This window comes from Cervus canadensis, chromosome 10, assembly GCF_019320065.1.
Source record: "Cervus canadensis isolate Bull #8, Minnesota chromosome 10, ASM1932006v1, whole genome shotgun sequence".
Classification (NCBI taxonomy): Eukaryota; Metazoa; Chordata; class Mammalia; order Artiodactyla; family Cervidae; genus Cervus; species Cervus canadensis.
In genome coordinates, this window is record NC_057395.1 from 13,442,820 (window position 1) to 13,462,632 (window position 19,813).

At 39.3% G+C, this 19,813-nt stretch overlaps 1 protein-coding gene across 6 annotated transcripts in view; it reads left to right on the top strand.

Annotated features, from left to right (window-relative positions):
- Nucleotides 1-228: 228 nt before the first annotated feature.
- Nucleotides 229-19,813, top strand: part of TASP1 (taspase 1) — a 246,075-nt gene continuing 226,490 nt past the window's right edge. For 2 of the 6 annotated variants that reach the window (XM_043478985.1, XM_043478984.1), the window contains exons 1-4: nt 8,112-8,244; nt 11,940-12,158; nt 15,179-15,246; nt 17,170-17,238. In XM_043478985.1, coding sequence (XP_043334920.1) covers nt 12,014-12,158; nt 15,179-15,246; nt 17,170-17,238 — 282 coding nt within the window. In that variant the 5' untranslated portion in view covers nt 8,112-8,244; nt 11,940-12,013. Of the gene's footprint in view, nt 321-8,111; nt 8,245-11,939; nt 12,159-15,178; nt 15,247-17,169; nt 17,239-19,813 lie in introns of those variants that run through there. The other 4 variants (XM_043478982.1, XR_006271492.1, XM_043478983.1 and 1 more) reach the window with 4 other exon arrangements.

Below are 19,813 nucleotides of genomic sequence, written 5' to 3' on the forward strand. Positions count from 1 at the left end.
TTTCACATCACGTTGCTAGGATACCGACCACTCTGATCACAAGATCACAGCCTTTCGGGTCATTAAGGGGCTGGAGGAAAGAGGCGAGGGCGCTTGCGCAACTCAAAAGGCGGCTTCAGGTGGGGCCTTCCCGGCACCTCTGCGCCCAGGTGAGGGGCGCCAGAGTAGGGGGCGGGGATAGAGCCGCCTGTGGGCGGCTGCTTCCGGACACGTGGCTGCGCTCGAGCCCAATGGGGGAGCTTGACGTCACCCCCGCTTCCTCACCCTGGCAACGGGCGGGCGGCTACTTCCGGTGCTCTGAGGGCTCTGGGCTGATGCGGGTGAGTGTCCCTCCTTCTCACGCTGTCCGCGCGGCTGCGGCCGCCGCGCGCTCGCTCTGCCCCGGCGCCGCGCGCTCTCCAGGACGTGCTCTCTGGGCCGGGGAAGGGCGGCGCGCAGGATGCTCCTCGCCGAGGGCGGTGCCGGAGGACGGGACCCGAGGCGTCCCTCGTCCCCGAGCCCTGGTCGCGCGTGGGGCCCGTCCCGGCGCCCGCTCCCGGCTGCTGCGGCCCGGCGGTCTCCTCCCCTCTGCAGGGAAGGGGCCGTTTGTGTCTGGGGAGGGGGTTCTGGCAGTCCCTCACGCTCGATGCGGTCTCGGGCTGCGGTTTCTCCGAGTTCCAGGTTCCCGGAGAGCCGGGAGTGTGCGCCCGGTCCTGCGTGGCCGGTCGGGGCAGAGCAGCCTCGTAGTGTGTTAGAGCCCCGCGGGAAGTTGGCGTTTACTGCTCAGCTGGAGAAGGGAGAGGAAAGGACCGAGAGGATGGAGCAGGAGTAACCTGAGAGGAGGGTGGGGAACAGGAATTCGAGGTGCCTTGGAAATAGAGGGCATCGTGTTTCCGGGAGGAGGGAGTTCAGCCTCATTCGCCTCTGGAGGGGAGGGGAGGGGAATGCAAAGTATTTTGGGGGACCTTGGGACTGGGATCACTGTACACGAAACTAAGGAATTTTTATACACTTGGGAGTTTAATAATTTGCTTTTGTGTTTGAATAAAGCTTTCCCCCCGCACTTATAAAAAAAGCAATGCATGCTTATTAACGAATATTTGGAAAATGCAGAAATGTTTAAGAAGAGATCATCAGTGATTCCACCAGCCCAGCATTTTGATCTTTCTACGTTTCAAAAAATTGCAGATTCTTAACCTACATAGGATTATGAAAGTGAAAGTCGCTCGGTCCTGTTCGACTCTTTGCAACCCCACGGACTCTACAGTCCATGAAATTCTCTAGGCCAGAATACTGGAGCGGGTAGCCTTTCCCTTCTCCAGGGGATCTTCCCAACCCAGAGATCGAACCCAGGTCTCCCACATTGCAGGTGGATTCTTTACCAACTGAGCCACAAGGGAAGCTCACTAAGGAGTATAGTGTGTATAAAATATGATTTTAACTAAGAAGCATGTTTTGTACATTGCATCTATTGCATGAATTTTTTGAGATATTCATAAAATTCCACCCTTTTAAATTTCAGTGGCTTTTAGTATATTCACAAAGTTCTGCACCTGTCATCAGTATCTAATTCCTTGACGTTTTCATCACCTCCAAAAAATCTCTGTACCCATCACAGTCGCTCCTCATTAGATCTCCTTTCCGCTTGTTCCTCCAGCTTTTGGCAGCCACTAGTCTACTTCGTGTCTATGGATTTTCCTTTTCTGGACATTTCATGTAAATGGAATCATACAGCATGGGGCTTTCTGTTGTTTTGCCTTCTTTCACTCAGCATAGTGTTTTCAAGGTACACCCTTAATCTCTTTATGGCCGAATAACATTCCATTATATAAATATGCTGCATTTTGTTTATCCATCGTCAGCTGATGAACATGTGGATTGTTTCCAGTTCCTGACTGTTACGAATAATTCTGCTATAAACATCCATGTACAAGTTTTTGTGTGAACGTGTGTCTTCAGTTCTCTTAGATACATCCCTAGGGGTGAAATTGCTGGGTCACGTGGGAACTGTTTACCTTTTTGAGAACTGACAGGTATCTTCCAGAGTGGCCTGCACAAGCGGGATATAAGGGTTCTGATTTCTGTTTATCCTTGCTGGCATTTATTCTTTTTGATTATAGCCTTCCGTTGCTTGTGAAATGGCATCTTGTAGTTTTGATTTGCATTTCCTTGATGTCTCATAATGACGAGGATCTTTTCTTTGGGCTTATTGGCCCTTTGTATGTCTTTGGAGAAATGTCCATTCAATTCCTTCACCCATTTTTAAATTGAATTAAATTTTTTTTTTAAAGAAAATTTTAAGTTGTATGAGTTCTTTATATAGTCTGGACACAAGTCCCCTTTCAGGTTTGCAATATTTCTTCCATTCCCCACCCCTCACCGCACCCCCCCCCGCCCCCAACCCCTGCCATTTTGTGGAGTATCTTTTCACTTTCTTGAATGGTGTTCCTTGAAGTGCAAAAGTTAAAAATTTTGGTGAAGTCCCATTTATCTGTGGGTTTTGCTGTTGTTTGTGCTTTTGGTGTTATGTGTAAAATCATTGCCAAGTCCAAGTTCGTGAAGGTTTACTCTTATTTTTTTTTTTTTTCCCATAAGAGTTTTATGTAGTTTTAGCTCTTACATTTAGGCCTTGATCTATGTAGAGTTAATTTTTGTATATGGTGTGAGGTAGGAGTCCAGCTTTCTTCTTGTGCATGTGGCTCTCCAGTTTTCCCAGCACCATTTGTTGAAAAGACTGTCTTTTCCCCATTGAATGACCTTTGGCACCTTTTTAAAATAAAAAACAGTTGACCATAAATACATAGATTCTCTATGTTAGGTATTTAAGACACTCAGATTTTTGTTTTTCTAAATTATCCTATGTTAAACACAGCCTAAAAGGCATAAAACTTTCTATATTTAAAATTATTTTGGTAGAAAGTGTTTTCAGAAGTGGAATTCCTGGGTCAAAGATGAAATAAGTATGTTTTGGAGTTTATTTAGTGAGACATTAAAGCTTCAGTCTCATGATAAGAGCAACAAAACGCTTCATCAGCTGCTGTAGCTTAAGGGCTGGATTTCTCTAAAAGCCTTTGCTGTAAGATGAATGGATTCCATGACTTCCTTCCTCCTTCAACTGCTTCTAAAAGACTAAGTAAACCTAGAGTGAAAAACTTCAACACCAGAGGCAAACAGGACATATGGTAGTCTTCTAAATAGCTTAAAGAAAAAAGAAATAGTGTCATCACATGCTGTAGGAATATGAAACAATATTTGAGAGAAATGGAGTCAAGATTTGGACCTTTAGGCACTGATTTGTGCCATGAAAGTCCCTGAAGCAAAAGCAGTGTTTTATTCTGAGTTTCTTTTCTGGCCTTGATAATCAAGTTAATTTGTATTCATCTTGGTCACAGAGACAGCGAACTTAAATCTTCTCTTTTTAGTAAATAGTACCCAGTTTTTTTTAAAAAAATAGAATACGAAAGGTTATTAGATAGAGAAAAATCAAGTTTCCCTTTCATCCTTGCCCCTCCCTCTTCTCTAGTCTCCCAGTACTCTTAAGAGGAATTTGTGGGACTATTATTTGTGTCTGTGTAGGCTAGTTCATATGTGAAGTATCTCTGGAGAGGGTATATACAACATTATACATTTTAAGGCTCTTGATACTTTCTGACACATTCCTTTTCAAAACGGTTACATCAGTTTATGATGGCAGTACAGTGCTAGTTAGTTTTTTTTTTTTTTTTTTAAATTTCTTTGGGTATTCTTTCTTTAATATTGGCTATCCAGTTTATATTTCCTCTTTTATGTATTGCCTGCTCATGTCTTTTGGCATGCTATTTGTCCTGATTGGCATTGTCCTTTATGAGATTTACTTTGGCAGCCTTTTGTAGATGATTGTTTTATGACAGCATGGGTTTGGGGAGAAAAGTTAATATGCTTTCTGTAACACTTAAGCTAAGAGGTATGTGAGCTGAGCAAAGGTCAAGGCAGTAGGAAAAAGGAAGTTAAATGCTTTAGAAGAAATCTATAGGATTTGGAAACTAGGCACAGTCCAAGATGACTATAAGGTGAGTTAGAAAGGATTGGGCTATTAAAAGTAAGGAGTAATGTAGAAAGAATTAGATTTCTGGGGAAAGGTGAATTTGTTTTGGGTAGGCTAAGAGTTTGGAGGATCCAGGTTGAGCTCTCCAGGAAACTTATGGCTACAGCTTAAGAGGCAGAGTTAGGAATCATCTGGTTTACTGAGGGGATCATTTTGAAAACTCGATACTCAGTGAAGTTGCTGAAGGAGGCATATGAGACTTAAGCCTTTGGACATTCTGTTTGAAAGTCAGGCAAGAGAACAAAGCTGGGAGGGGTCAGAGGGGCCTCAAAGAGCTAGGATAGTAGATTGGCATGCTTGCCAAGGAGAACAGGATATCTAGAGAATCAAAGGTTGCAAGCTAAAGACTGTTCAAAGATGCCATTAAGTTTGGTAACTTGGAGAAGATACATCTTACAGGTAAAGATACAATTTATTGGGAGGAAAAAATACACCCTCCCCACACAACAGTTTTATTAAGATAAAATTCATTTATCATATTATTACTCATGTAAAGTGTACAATTCATTGGTAGTTATTCAGACTAAATACCATGCAGCTGTGACCACAACCAATTTTAGAACATTTTTATTGCCTCTCCCCCAAAGAAATCCTGCCCCCATTAGCAGTCACTCCTCAATTCCCCTCTGTCCTTCTAGCCCAAGGCAACCACTAATCTACATCTATCCTTTTAGATATGCCTACTCTGGACATTTGATATAAATTGAAACATATGTGGCCTTTTGTGTCTTACTTCTTTCATTGTGAAACATATGTGACCAATTGTGTCTGACTTCTTTCATTGTTTTCATGGTTCATTCATGCCATAGTGTGTATCAACCCTTCATTCCTTTTTATGGCTCTATAATGTTCCATTGTCTAAATATACCACAGTTTGGTTTTTTTGGGGGGGGGGGCTTTAACAATACAAATCTTAGGGTTCTGGATATCAGGAGTAAGAGATGGGTTTCACTGGGCTAAAACTAAGGTGTTTGTAGGATCTTGTTTCTTCTAGCGGCTCTGGGGTAGAATCTGTTCCCTTGCCTTTTCCAGCTTCTGAAGACTGCTCACATTCCTTACCTTCTGGCTCTTTCCTCTATCTTTTCAAAGTCAGCAACACTAGGCTGAGTCCTTCTCACATGGACAACTCTCTGCTTATCCCTTTCAGGCCTCCCTCTTCCACTTTTATTTTATTTTATTTTTAAATTTAAATTATTTATTTATTTTACTTTACAACATTGTATTGGTTTTGCCATACATTGACTTGAATCTGCCATGGGTGTACATGTGCTCCCATCCTGAGCCCCCGCTCCCAACTCCCTCCCCATCCCATCCCTCAGGGTCATTCCAGTGCACCAGCCCCGAGCATCCTGTATCATGCATCGAACCTGGACTGGTGATTCATTTCACATATGATAATTTACATGTTTCAATGCCATTCTCCCATATCATCCCGACCTCACCCTCTCCCACAGAGTCCAAAAGACTGTTCAATACATCTGTGTCTCTCTTGCTGTCTGGCATACAGGGTTATCATTACTGTCTTTCTAAATTCCATATATATGCATTAGTATACTGTATTGGTGTTTTTCTTTCTGGCTTACTTCACTCTGTATAATGGGCTCCAGTTTCATCCACCTCATTAGAACTGATTCAAATGTATTCTTTTTAATGGCTGAATAATATTCCACTGTGTATATGTACCACAGCTTTCTTATCCATTTGTCTGCTGATGGACATCTAGGTTGCTTCCATGTCCTGGCTATTATAAACAGTGCTGTGATGAACATTGGGGTACATGTGTCTCTTTCAGTTCTGGTTTCCTCAGTGTGTATGCCCAGAAGTGGGATTGCTGGGTCATATGGCGGTTCTATTTCCAGTTTTTTAAGGAATCTCCACACTCTTCTCCATAGTGGCTGTACTAGTTTGCATTCCCACCAACAGTGTAAGAGGGTTCCCTTTTCTCCACACCCTCTCCAGCATTTATTGCTTGTAGACTTTTGGATAGCAGACATTCTGATTGGCATGTTAGGGTACCTCATTGTGGTTTTGATTTGCATTTCTCTGATAATGAGTAATGTTGAGCATCTTTTCATGTGTTTGTTAGCCATCTGTATGTCTTCTTTGGAGAAATGTCTGTTTAGTTCTTTGGCCCACTTTTTGATTGGGTCTTTTATTTTTCTGGAATTGAGCTGCAGGAGTTGCTTGTATATTTCTGAGATTAATCCTTTGTCTGTTTCTTCATTTGCTATTATTTTCACCCATTCTGAAGGCTGTCTTTTCACTTTGCTTATAGTTTCCTTTGTTGTGCAAAAGCTTTTAATTTTAATTAGGTCCCATTTGTTTATTTTTGCTTTTATTTCCAATATTCTCGGAGGTGGGTCATAGAGGATCCTGCTGTGATTTATGTCGGAGAGTGTTTTGCCTATGTTTTCCTCTAGGAGTTTTATGTTTTCTGGTCTTACATTCAGATCTTTAATCCATTTTGAGTTTATTTTTGTGTATGGTGTTAGAGAGTGTTCTAGTTTCACTCTTTTACAAGTGGTTGACCAGTTCTCCCAGCACCACTTGTTAAAGAGATTGTCTTTTCTCCATTGTATATCCTTGCCTCCTTTGTCAAAGATAAGGTGTCCATAAGTGCGTGGATTTATCTCTGGGCTTTCTATTTTGTTCCATTGATCTATATTTCTGTCTTTGTGCCGGTACCACACTGTCTTGATGACTGTGGCTTTGTAGTAGAGCCTGAAGTTGGGCAGGTTGATTCCTCCAGTTCTTCTTTCTCAAGATTGCTTTGGCTATTTGAGGTTTTTTGTATTTCCATGCAAATTGTGAAATTATTTGTTCTAGTTCTCTGAAAAATACCATTGGTAGCTTGATAGAGATTGCATTGAATCTGTAGATTGCTTTGGGTAGTATACTCATTTTCACTATATTGATTCTCCCAAACCATGAGCACGATATTAAATATACCACACTTTGTTTAACCAAGGTCTGCTCATGGATATTTGAGTTGTTCCCACTTTTTGACTGTTATGAATAGTTCTGCTATAAACATCCATGTACAAGTTTTTATATGGATGTATTTTCAGTTCTAATGAATATACATTATTAGGAGTGGGATTGCTGGGTCATATGGTAACTTTGGGCTTCCCAGGTGGTGCTAGTGGTAAAGAACTTGCCTGCCAATGCAGAAGACATAAGAGATAGAGGTTCAATCCCTGGGTTGGGAAGATTCCCTGGAGGAGGTCATGGCAACCCACTCCAGTATTCTTGCCTGGAGAATCCCCTGGACAGAGTATCCTGGTGGGCTACAGTCCATAGGGTAAGGAGTCAGACACCACTGAAGTGACTACACACACACACACACACACACACACACTCACTCACACACAGAGTAACTTTATGTTTACCTTTTCAATCTTGGACTTCCCTGTGGCTCAGATGGTAAAGCGTCTGCCTATAATGTGGGAAACCCAGGTTCGATCCCTGGGTAGGGAAGATCCCCTGGAGAAGGAAATGGCAACCCACTCCTGTATGCTTGCCTGGAAAATCCCATGGATGGAGGAGCCTGGTGGGATATAGTCCATGGGGTTGCAAAGAGTTAGACATAACTGAGTGACTTCACTTTCACTTTCAGTTTCACTTTTCAAGCTACTGTTGCAGAGGATGGACAAATTGCCAGTGTTTTTTAGATATAATAAAGTGAATTTTAGTACCATCACCAGTAGAAACTTGCAAAATGTCCATATTCAAACTTATCATTCAGGAATACAGGCATTATAAAAATGATGTATAAAGTTGTTTTCTGTTGTGTAAAGCTATAACATGCATATGCATCTTTGATTGGAAAACTTTTGTGATGACTGTTATCTCAAAGACTTAGCTGAAGTGTTAAACATTTTCCATATGGATCTATGTATTGATGTGAATGTGATTCATCCATTTCAAATAATTATTTGTAATAATGACTACAAATGTGATAAAAATATCACAGGGATATCTGATGTCAATCTACATGATTTACTTTTTACTCCTTAGTTTCAACTGTAGAGATCAAATAATAATTTTATTTTTTTTTTAATTTAGGATTATCTGTGGTTTGTGTGGCCCTAGAAATTCAAGATCCAGAAAAACAAAACCAAAACAGACCTCTCAGCCAGTATTGTTGACTGGCCGTGTTTTTTTGTCTGTTCCTTCTCTAGGTGGGTTGAGTGTTGAGAACCTTCAGAATATGGCATTTCTCCTCTTATTGAAGTGGGATCTCACCAGCTTGCCCTATTTTGAGACCTGGACTTGGCTAGTTATCTTGTGTTCTCATAAAGAAATAAATGAATAAAAAAGGTTTTTTTTGTTTTTAAGTAATAGATTCAGATTGTCCAAAATCAAAAGGTGCACAATGGTGAATAGTGGGATTTCCATTTCACCTTTGTCCACCAGTCACCGAAATCTTTTGGTAACTACTATTGTGCTAATTTTTGATATATTCTTCCAGATTTCACTTTGCATATATATTTGGTTGTATTATTTTTTCTTGTCTCCCTCAAAATATGGTACTGCATATGTTTCTGTACCGTGCCTTTTTTTACTTACCAAAATATCTTCAACATTGGTTGTTTCATATTTGTGTATCAATAAAGTTCTCATTTTTTCCAAAAGCTGCTTTTATTTTTAACTACTTTTTTTTTTATCAAGACATACTATTGGTCTATATCTTTACCATTACAGACTACCCTTCAGTGTATGTTTGCAATTTTGGTTGATTTTACCAAATTGACCTTGTTGCATTGTATTCATCTGTGCTGCTCCTTGCAACATGTGAGAATGACTCTTTAACTTGGCCAGTCCAGCTGATATGTGAGTGTGGTTTTATTTTGCCTTTTTCTTTTGAGTGAGGTTTAGCATCTTTTGATCTGTTTAAGTTGTTATATAGTTCTTCTATAAACTGGGATTTGCTCACTTGCCCCCTTCCGCCTTTTGTGTCTTTTTTGGGACATTTGTTGGAGTTCTGTTACAAATGTAAGACTTTTAATGGGTTCTGAGTTAAACAAAAACTGATATTGGAGTAGACATTGCTTCATTTCTAATTGAATTAAAAATATTCCAGTAACCATTGGAAGTTGGAGGCCAGAGTTGTACATTGGCTAGCCTGTCTACTTGAGTTCCTTTCCCAGTGCTGCAGAACTTTGGGGCCAGCATTTTTGGAGGAGTTTAGTGAGATGACATGGTTTGCTACATAAATAAATTTCTATCATCTCTGAGAGATGATAGATTGCTCAAGAAACAGCATATTTATTCATCTTCCACATTTAATTTTTTCAGACAAGCTTGAGAAGCAAGCAAATCTCTCATATACATTAAAAATGCCTATTACATCAAAACTTATTCATTATAATTTGTAGATGTTCTAATTTGTTATTCATGAAAAAATTGCATCTGATGACAGTGAGTCAGAGAAAGTTTTATAACTCATACTGCTTGGATGTGTTTTCATTTGAACTGAAGCTTTGAATTTTCTGAAGCCTGAGTTTTCACACAGCTGTTTGTGGGTCTAGTGGGCCCAAGCTCATTTCATGACTTGGTCAGACATCAGGCCTATATAGACTGGGAGATAAACTGCTAATCATTTAAACTGACTTTGTCAACTGACACAGAAATAAATAGTAACCTATCTCAGAGAAATAGCCAAAGTCAAATAAAGGTAATTGAGGCAGACCCTTGTGAAACAGTTGGAAGAAAATCCATCCTCAGAGAGATACTTATCACTACAAAACAAAAGCAGGCATTTTAACTTACTGTTATTTAATAAACCTCAGCGCTCTTTTATAATCAAAATTTATGATTATATGTAAACATTTTAATATAACAGCAAATGTATATATGTATATGATTTTAAATTATTTGTCCTTTAAATTAGGTGATACATAATAATAATTAAATGGATTCTTTTTAACCAGGAATTAAAGGAAGTTAAAATACAATATTGGGCTTCTCAGGTGGCGTTAGTGGTATGGAACCCGCCTGCAAATACAGGAGACATAAGAGACGTGGGTTCAGTCCCTGGGTTGGGAAGATCCCCTGGAGGAGGGCATGGCAACCCGTTCCAGTATGCTTGCCTGGAGAATCCCATGGACAGAGGAGCCTGGCGGGCTCCAGTCCATGGAGTTGCAAAGAGTCACACATGACTGAAGCGACTTATCATGCATGCATGCACACACAGTGTACCATATTGCACTGCTTCCAGGCCATTTCTTGTGTGAAGAATCAAGTTAAAATTTTTTCAATCCATTGTTGACCATTTCTTTTATAAAATGCAAAAATAAAACAGAATACCACAAAAACCTCAAAACAGAACTGTGAAAGAAAGATAAAAGTAAAAGCTCATATTTTTATCTGATGTAGCAGATAAAATTATTTCAAAAATATAATTATACTCTGGAAGATGTAAGTTTTAGAGTGAATTAATGTGCCTTTTGTACTTTGAGTCTTTTCCTTGTGAATCTCCAGTTTTTATAGATGGTTTTAATTGTTCTATTAAATAGATTATAAAAAGATATTATAAACAAAACTTAAGGAAATAGAAAAGAATTAGAAAAACTGTCATTGTTTATTGAAAACATGGATGTGAGACAGTTCGTATATGAATAAAAAATAATCTCTTGCAGACTGATAACCAGCACTAGTCTGTAGACCACACTTTGCGTGACACTGTTCTTTTGAACTAGTTGGCTGTCACTCTTTAAAGCCCTGTGTCCCTCCCCATTTCTCAATTTAGGATAAGGTACAGATTTTTACCTTATAGTGTGAATCTAGGTGTTTGAGTAGTTTCAATCACGTGACTTTGGGATATTTTTTTTTCCCCTCAAATCTCTGTTGATTTTTTAAATGATCCATTTTTCCCCAGTCTGAAGTGTGTTTTACCATCATTATTAAGTCAAGATTGCCAGTAGCTTGTGAGCTTGTGAGAAAAATTAGAAGCTTTGTGGTATATGTTGCTTGTAATTCATTTTATTATCTTTTGAGAACCTCAGAAATAATGCTTTTGTGAAAATGAACAAATATTTGCACAAGTATTATTTTAATTTCATGCTTTAGTCTTATAAATTTGTTAGCATTTGTTTTACATTGAGCTCTGAAGCATTAAACTGTTTTTCATAAAAAGTTCTCCATAGGCAGAGTAAATCTGTATGTTGGTTCATTTTGTTTTTTTTTTCAGTTGGATGCGTGAGAGAGACAAGTGCTCAGGGCTGGTGCACTGGGAAGACCCAGAGGGATGGGATGGGGAGGGAGGTGGGAGGTTGGTTCATTTTTTTAAGCAAACAGCAATCTTGAGCTCATATATGTTTTCACCACACACAAAAGATTGTACTTAGGTGAGGTGATGGATGTGTTAACTAACCTTGTGGCAATCATTTTGCAGTATATATGTGTGTCACATCCTCAGGTTGTACTGCTTGAACTTATCCACTGGTGTATGTCAGTTATATCTCAATAAAGCTGGAGGAAAAAATAAGCAGCAATCTAGGCTTTAAATCAAGGCTCAGTGATGTTGCCAGTGCTGCCTGTGGTTCTCGAATGTCCCAGAGGTTATTAGCGTTTGGTTTGGAGGGAGTAGAAAGTGATATTTAAGATGAGGTTTTCTTCAATGTAGATAAAATGAGAGATAAAATATCTTTTGGACTCAACATGAAGTTTTTTTACAACAGTTCTTTGTTTATACGACTTCAAGACCTGTCAGTGTATAAAGGGATTTAAATTCTAACCTTTTAATATTCTTTGTGTTACCCAGTTAAATAACTTTAAAATTAGGGGTTTTTCTTGAAAGTTACCTGAGCACAAATTTGTATACATGTGTGTTAGTGGAAAGAAATGCACACTATCTTTGCCTGTTTTCCTTTAGGGTAATTCCTCTTCTGCAGTTACTTTTGGATGGAAGTATGCACTTTTCCCAATAGAAGATGGTAATCTTGGAGAATGACCATGGAGAAGGGGATGAGTTCTGGAGAAGGGCTGCCTTCCAGATCATCTCAAGTTTCGGCTGTTAAAACAACAGCGAAAGAGTTGGAAACGAAGCAGTCCCATAAAGAGAAACGAGGGGGCTTTGTGTTGGTGCATGCAGGTAAGCTCTGAGTAGCTGAGCTGGAAGATGAAAGTAATGGGCTTCCTTTCCTTTGCCTTGGAGTATACCAGAAGCTGTTTCCTGTCTGGGGGAGGGACACTGCAGGAAGAGTTGGAACCACAGGTTGACTTGCATAGTGTGAAGGCCTCCCCCGAGCTCCCCACGTGGAGGGTCTTGCAGTGATGGCACTTCCTTTGGCCCCTTCACTCACCTCCTCTAGTACTTTTACTCCATCTGCGTGTGCCTGTTAAAAAATCATGTCTGACTCTTCGCGATTCTATGGACTTGTAGCCCGCCAGGCTCCTCTGTCCTTGGGGATTCTCCAGCCAAGCATAACTGGAGTGGGTTGCCGTGACATCAGCCAGGGGATCTTCATGACCCACAGACTGAACCTGCATCTCTTTGTTTACCTGCATTGGTGAATAGATTCTTTTACCACTAGTGCCACCTGGGAAGCCCTTTACTCCATATAGTAGATATATTTAGGTATTGTTAAAACCAGACAAAGTAATTGTTTAAACTCTCGTTTGTGTTTTTAAAAATAAAGTTGTTGAAAAAAACTTTACTCACCCCGTATTTGACTATGTCCATCTTAGAGTGTAATTTATACAATCTTAAAGGTAGTTTTTGCCTTCTTAATATTATAAATGAGGAACCTTAAAACCAGAGCGATTAAGTGGTTCAGGCACACAGCTAATCAGTAGCTCCAGGCCGAGAAACCATTAAGTGGGCCCACAAGTCCCATTCTAGTGATTTTGGCACTCCGTCAGCCTCTGATTTCTGCTTCAGAGGACCTGGAAGACGGACACAGTGAAGTTCAACCCCCGAGTCCCCATCATTGATACATCTACGGTTTCCAAGCAGTGCAGCTCTGCCCCTGTCTTTTCTTTTTCTTTTTTTCTCTCCCTTTTTCTTTGATGTGAGTTGAGTGGCATTGTTTCTTTTTGTCAGACTGGCATTCTGCCTGATCATTAACCTTTGGCTATAGCTAAACTGAACAGACATGTTGGGAAGTCTTACAGAATCAAATCCAGAAAAGTCAAACAGTGAACAAACAAAAGGTTCAATTTTCTTTTCTTTCAAATGATTTTTCAAAGAAATGAGGTAAATTTATATAAACAACTGAAATTCCCAAGCCAGTGTTCCCTTCTACTATACCATGCTGGTGGTGCATCGTTTATAGGACCCAGTGAGTTACTTTATTCATAATGAGTGTTTGAAAAATGTGCAAGGAAGCCCTGAGATATGTAAGCAATAATGCCGTGGAGCATTTGATGAGTTGGGAAGGGTTACCTCTGTGATGGTCACTGCAGACTCCCTCCTGTCTCAGACACACACCTCGTGGCAGTGAGTCTTATAGCTGGTGCTGGTACCGGCTGTGATAGGAGGAAGTTTGCGTAATGGCAGGAAATTGTGTGGACTAAGGATGACTTTCCCCTTCTAAATTCTTAGAAGGTCAGATAGAATGATTGATTATGTAGCATTACATGCCTTGCACATTTAGGGGACAAAATTTCAATTCCAGTGTAGAGATTTTAAAACTTTTGCTTTTTTTTTTTTTTTTGGTATTAAAGGAGACTTGCCCAAATTTTAGTCACTTGAATAGTAGATTTTTGCTTTTTCCCTAGATCTGTATATTACCTATACTTTTCATGCTTCTGCTCATCACTCAGTCTTGTCTCTTTGCGACCCTATGGACTGTAGCCCACCAGGCTCCTCTGTCCATGGAATTTTCCAGGCAAGAATACTGGAGTGGGTTGCCATTTCCTCCTCCAGTGGATCTTCCCAACCCAGGGATTGAACCCATGTCTCTTGTGTCTCCTGCATTGGCAGGCAGATTCTTTACCACTGAACCGTCAGGGAAGTTTATTAGTGCAGTTATCCACACAGTAAAGTTAGTCTATTTGGCTGCAGTATCCCATGTGGGAAATACTGCTGCAAGGTTGGGGTCTGAGATCTAAGATGGCATTTATTAGAGAACGTTGAAGAGAGTCCTCGTAAACATTGGCACAGGTTCTGTGAAGTTTGAGTGCTTTTGAGAAATGGGACTAGAATTTGCCTGTATTATGGATTCCTGTTCTTCGGACTTCTTTTCTGCTCCCTCGAGTCCATTAACCATAGCTTCTTGGGCCCATTCTTTGTCTGCGTTGAGGAAAGATGGGTTAAGTTTGTGTTGTAGTCTGCAGCCTCACAGAAGGAGGATTAGAGATGTAGTTCTTTAACCTTCCCTGTGTTGGACCCCTCTGGGGTCCAGCAGAGGACGGGGAGTGGGCTCTGAGGGGGAGGTTCAGAGCAAGTTAAGGAACTTTGATGAAAGGCCTTTTCTTGGTTTCTTTCTAGTTTATTCTGAGATCCCTAACTAAGCAACGATTAATCCTTTTAGGGAAATAAATTTCAGAGCCTTTCTCTTGAAGTTGCTGAGTGTTTGATTAGGATAGGCAGTGGTGGATATACCATCCCTGATGTTTCAGACACCCTGAGCTACATTCCAGGGGTGAAAGAATGGAGAAGTTAGGGTAGGAGAGGTGATATTGGTGGTGGTTGTGGATAGGATGGAACACCTGTCTGTTTCAAGTTTGAAATAAAGCTACCTAGTTTTCTGAAGTTACTCTTAAGAATTCTGACAAAGACTTTCCAAAGTTCAACAGGGAGGAAATTAAAGGCACTCTGCCCTTGACACTGCCTAGGTTATCAGCTCCCTCTAAAAAACACTTCTGACTTTGGGGAAGATTTCAAAATGAGGAGAGGTCAGCTTGGCGAAGCCTCTTTGGGAACGTAAGCTATTTCTGGTGCCTCTGGTAGGAAAATAGCTTTTGACAAAGGAGATAAGGCATGGTATTGAAAATGCTTATAGTGCAGAAAGATTTTTAAGATTAGATTTTTAAGAGTCCATACACTTAGGACAGTAGTTTTTTTGTCACTCAGAAAGCATCAGTTTGCATGAACTACTTATATAATGTTAACAAGGTCTCTGATATCTTAATGATAGTTAACCATTGATTTTTTTTTTCCCATTACAGGTGCAGGTTATCATTCTGAATCCAAAGCCAAGGAATATAAGCATGTATGCAAAAGAGCTTGTCAAAAGGTATGGAGAGAATATATTCTGTCTGAAACATTTTAGTTTTGACCATAAAGCAGCTTTACCTTGAAATTCAAAATTTTAAGGTTTGATTTATAAGACAGACTTTGGCTTGGACCACAAAATAATTTTGTTCATATTTGTGGAGTCTTTTGTTTTGTTTTGTATTTTTTATTCTCCAAATCATGTTTAGATCTTTTCTTTCCTTTCCCAGATCAAAGTCCGTATTTTTGGAATTGTGGGCACATAATCATATACCTTTTAATCTTTGCAGCAGTGTTGAGCTCTATAGGAGGAGTAGGGAAAACAGCTCAAAGGCAGCCAATGTGGCTTTCTGTGAAGGGAAGGAAAAAATAATAAAAAAATTAAAAGGAGTGTTTTTCTTGGGGAGATTATCCTGTGCTTTTTCTTCTGCTTCTCATCACGTAGTTTGTATCATAGCAAATTCGTTGTCGTTCTGAAGTTTAGCTTTGCCTTTGTACTCAGTCGTGCTTATTTTTCATCTTTGGTTTTTGAGGTTTTGCTAAATTGTTGAATGCTTAATGTGGAGGCAGGAGTGGACTCGGAAGAAATATTGTTCATTTTTATTTTGATCCTGACTATATACTCTTGTAGGCAAACCTTCCATTACCTTTTATGCAAATAGAATGTTAATTGGACACTACGTATCAAGTAAATAGGGGTCTTTCTCACTCTTTTCATTTATATTTATTACCGTTTAAAGAAGATTATACTTAATTAGAGATCCAAGATTTTTCTTATGAATGAAATCTCATGAATGAGAATATTTTGTTACAGTGATTGCATTGTCTTTAAAAAAAACTATAATAAAGGTAAATATTGTTTAAGCTATTTTACATTTTTAATCTTATTTTTCAAAGTGTGAAATCTTTTTGTTATCTGAAAAGAAATGGCTTACCTTTATAGGAATATAGTTCTGTATGTAATAGATTTAGACTGTGTAACCAGACTCCTCAATGTATAGAATAAATGAACTTCTCAAAAGTTTCCTGAGGAATACAGTTCTTAGTTTTTGATCTTTGTTGACTAAGGTGGAGCTTCAATAATTCATTTAAAAATCAGTCTTCCTTCTCTTTCTTTCCTGTCTTATTTATACCTAAGAAGCAAGGTGATTTTGTGGCCTTTACTTTCTATAGATTATATTATGAAATAATATTATATGTTTAATTTCAATGTAAAATACCTTATAGAATCACAAATGCTGTTGTCAAAAGTATGCTTTCATCCAAGAATTCTGAAATGCCTCTGTGACTGAGTCACTATTTTTTATAGTTGGAGTAGAGAGAGTAGCAGGGACTTCCCTCGTGGCTCAGACAGTGAAGAATCTGTCTGCATTGTGGAGGTCCTGGTTTGATCCCTGGGTCAGGATGTTCCCCTGGAGAAGGGAATGACTACCCACTCCAGTATTCTTGCCTGGATAATTCCATGGATAGAGGAGCCTGGGGGGCTATAGTCGATGGGGTTGCAAACGGTTGGCCACAACTGAGCACCTAACACACACAGGGAGAGTAGTAATGGTGGAATAAGAAATTATTAGCTTAGTCTATATAAAATATGAATTCAAATTTCAAAATGGAATTCATAGAATTTCTCAGGCTACGTGAATTGCCCTGTGATGAATGAAGCCCTTTCACTTACTAAATTCCTTGCACTTTGTGTTTAGTGGCTAAATTTTATTCATTGTCTCAAATTGAATAATAATAAATGAGGTATATCATAAGTTATCCTGAATAATTGCTAACTTTAAATCTAAGTAGTTTATTTCTTGTAGTATGGAGTGGAACTCTAGTGATCAATTTTTGTTAACTCTAAATGTCTCCTACACTTCTTTAAGCCTTTGAAAAGTTTCTGGGTGTGTTTGAGAAGCTGTGGTTTTACAGTGAATAATCTTGCCCCTTGGTTTTATAGGCAATTGAAAAGCTACAGGCTGGTGCTCTTGCGACAGATGCAGTGACTGCAGCCCTGGTGGAGCTTGAGGTATTTCTTTTCTCTATTTATTTCATTTAAAGTAGTTGTGAGTTTATGTCCGTTATTCTTAAATGACGAAACTGTTGTTTAGTCAGCCATCAGTGACATGACCAGTGTTTCCCAACAGTACTAACAATGAAGAATGAAGAAGCAGCCTGTGATCTTGTTAGGTTGTCTTATTGGAGACTTCTCTGAGTAATATAAAGAAGTTGGTTAAATATAATTTTTTCCCCTGGTTTTGTGAGATTCATGAATACAAGTTATTGGTGGCTTGATGCTTGAATTTCTTTAATATTTTCAGAAGAAAAATTCCTGAAGTTAACACCTTCTCAAAGTAATATATATTCTGTTGTGTAGAAAACAAAAAATTCCAACTGTCTAGAAGTATCCCAAGTTTAAGAAGTTTCCTCACAAACGTATCAGTTGGATATATATACTGAAGCTGTGTTCTGTTAGGTGCGTCTTGTCCAGTGTGATTGTTAGGTTGGTCTCCAGTTAACTGTGGGTGTTGAGGAATTCAGTGCGGAGGTTCTCAAGTTCGCTGTAATCCTTGCTACTTCAGTATGAGGGTCTCTCCATTCTCTTTAGACCCTGAGGATAAGTTTGTCCAGGAGATATTGAGGGCTTCAGAAGCCTGACTTCTGTTTCTCAAATTTTTAGAAGGTAGATTAGTGTAAGTCAGTTTAGAGGGCAGTGAGTGAATAGTTTTTTGCTTGACAGGATTACTAGGGGACTCAAATAAGACTTAAAGATAAGAGTTTGAGGGAGGAGGTGATAGAGAAGACTGCCCCCAGTTGACTGGATTAGGCTCCTACTAGCCGGGCACCTACTCTGTCAGGCCAGGCCTTGCTTTTTACCTGTGAAGACTGCCCAGAGTTGACCGGAAGTGCTAGCCTTGTCCCTGAGCCATTGCAGAGTTGAGCTTTGGATCATGCTCTGTGGATTGTACGCTCTCTTGTTAACACTTTGAGCTTGGTAAGGTACGTGGTCGAGGAAGGTGAATGTCGACGGTGGGCGTGTAGCTTGGTGCCTGAGGATCTGACCGGGGATGTGTGGCCTTTCTCTTGAGGCCGATTGGTCTTACACTAGCTCTGTGCCACTCGGGAGCCACAAAGCCCTGGGCGCCTCTCGGCCTCTCCTTGGCTCAGTTTACACATTTATGACATGAGGATGGTAATTTCTGCTTTACAGAGTTGTGAAGGTTAACTGACAATGTATGATAACCACTTAGAACATTATGAGGCACGTGGGAAGCTACTCATAACTGTTATCAGTTATGACTATTGTGAGGTGCTTTGGAAATGATATATGTGAAGTGAATGTTTGTGGTAACTCTTTACATTGTCAAAGGAAGGTTAATTATATGTTGTGGATAAAAGGGGAAAAGTGATGCCAGGAAGAAGGTTGATGTGGTTACCACCAAATCTTACCTTTACTCAAAACACATACACAAAGTAAGCTTCGTCTAACTTAATTCAATTATTAATTGCAAATGACTTCTTTGTGTAGAAGACAGTGTCCTGAGGTTACAGGTGCATGGAGCCAGTGTGGGCCTGGGGAGAGATTGATAAATAGCTGGGTGTATACCTTAAGAGCAACTATGAATACACAATTGAGTAAAATTAAGTTTTCCTTTTTCTTTTCATCTTAGAGTAACTTTAATTTTCTCAAGTCCTACTTATATCATTCTGAATATTTTGCTATATTTTTTCCCCATGATGAATCAATCCTACTTTAAAAGAATTTACTTATGTATACTTAAAAATGATTTAAAATAAATTTTGGAAGGAGTTACATGTGAGTGAGCTTTATAGTTTTGGATGATGACCTGTGGTTTTTAAGAGTGTGGACATGAAGGTTTTTAAAAAACAAGTGTGTTCTGTTATTTTTATTGGACTGTGGCCTGAGTGAGTTTATTAAGTTTGGGGAAGAATTTCAATGAGTTATCTTTAAAAATTCATTTTTATGTGGAATCTTTGAATGAAATATATGTTAGTAGTTTAAAGATTAAGGCTCCACTAACTGGAAGAACTTTCCTCAATCTGAAGAATTACGTTGGAAGTCATGCATGTATGGCACTGCAGTTGCCGTCACCTTGCATAATTGTGATTCGTCATCTTTGAACAGTGTGGTCTTCAAATAAAGAGTTTAACTGAAGACATATTCTAATAGTTTGAATCAATGGAAGGATATATAAAAATTGGATTCTTATATTTTCTGTACTTAGGAAAATAAGAGTAACATTAAGTCCTTTCAGTCAACTGAAAAGTTCCAGAATCTCACTTAGACTGTTACGTTTAACTTGAGAGTAAAACCACTTATCCTTAGTTTTGGTCAATCTATTTAGCAGAGCTGAGTTTTGTCCTAATTATCAAATAAATATGGGCAACCCTTATACCTTTGTCTTTTGACTGTATTTGGGATATACTTTTTGACTTCGAAAAAACCATACTTTTTAAACTTGCTTGTTACATTATTACTTAGGCAGGTGGCTACACTGGGTTTGAGTTCCTTGAGGACTTTGCTAACTGTGGATTGAAATGGTTTAACGGTCCTTATTGGCCAGAAGGGATATCTGGCCTCG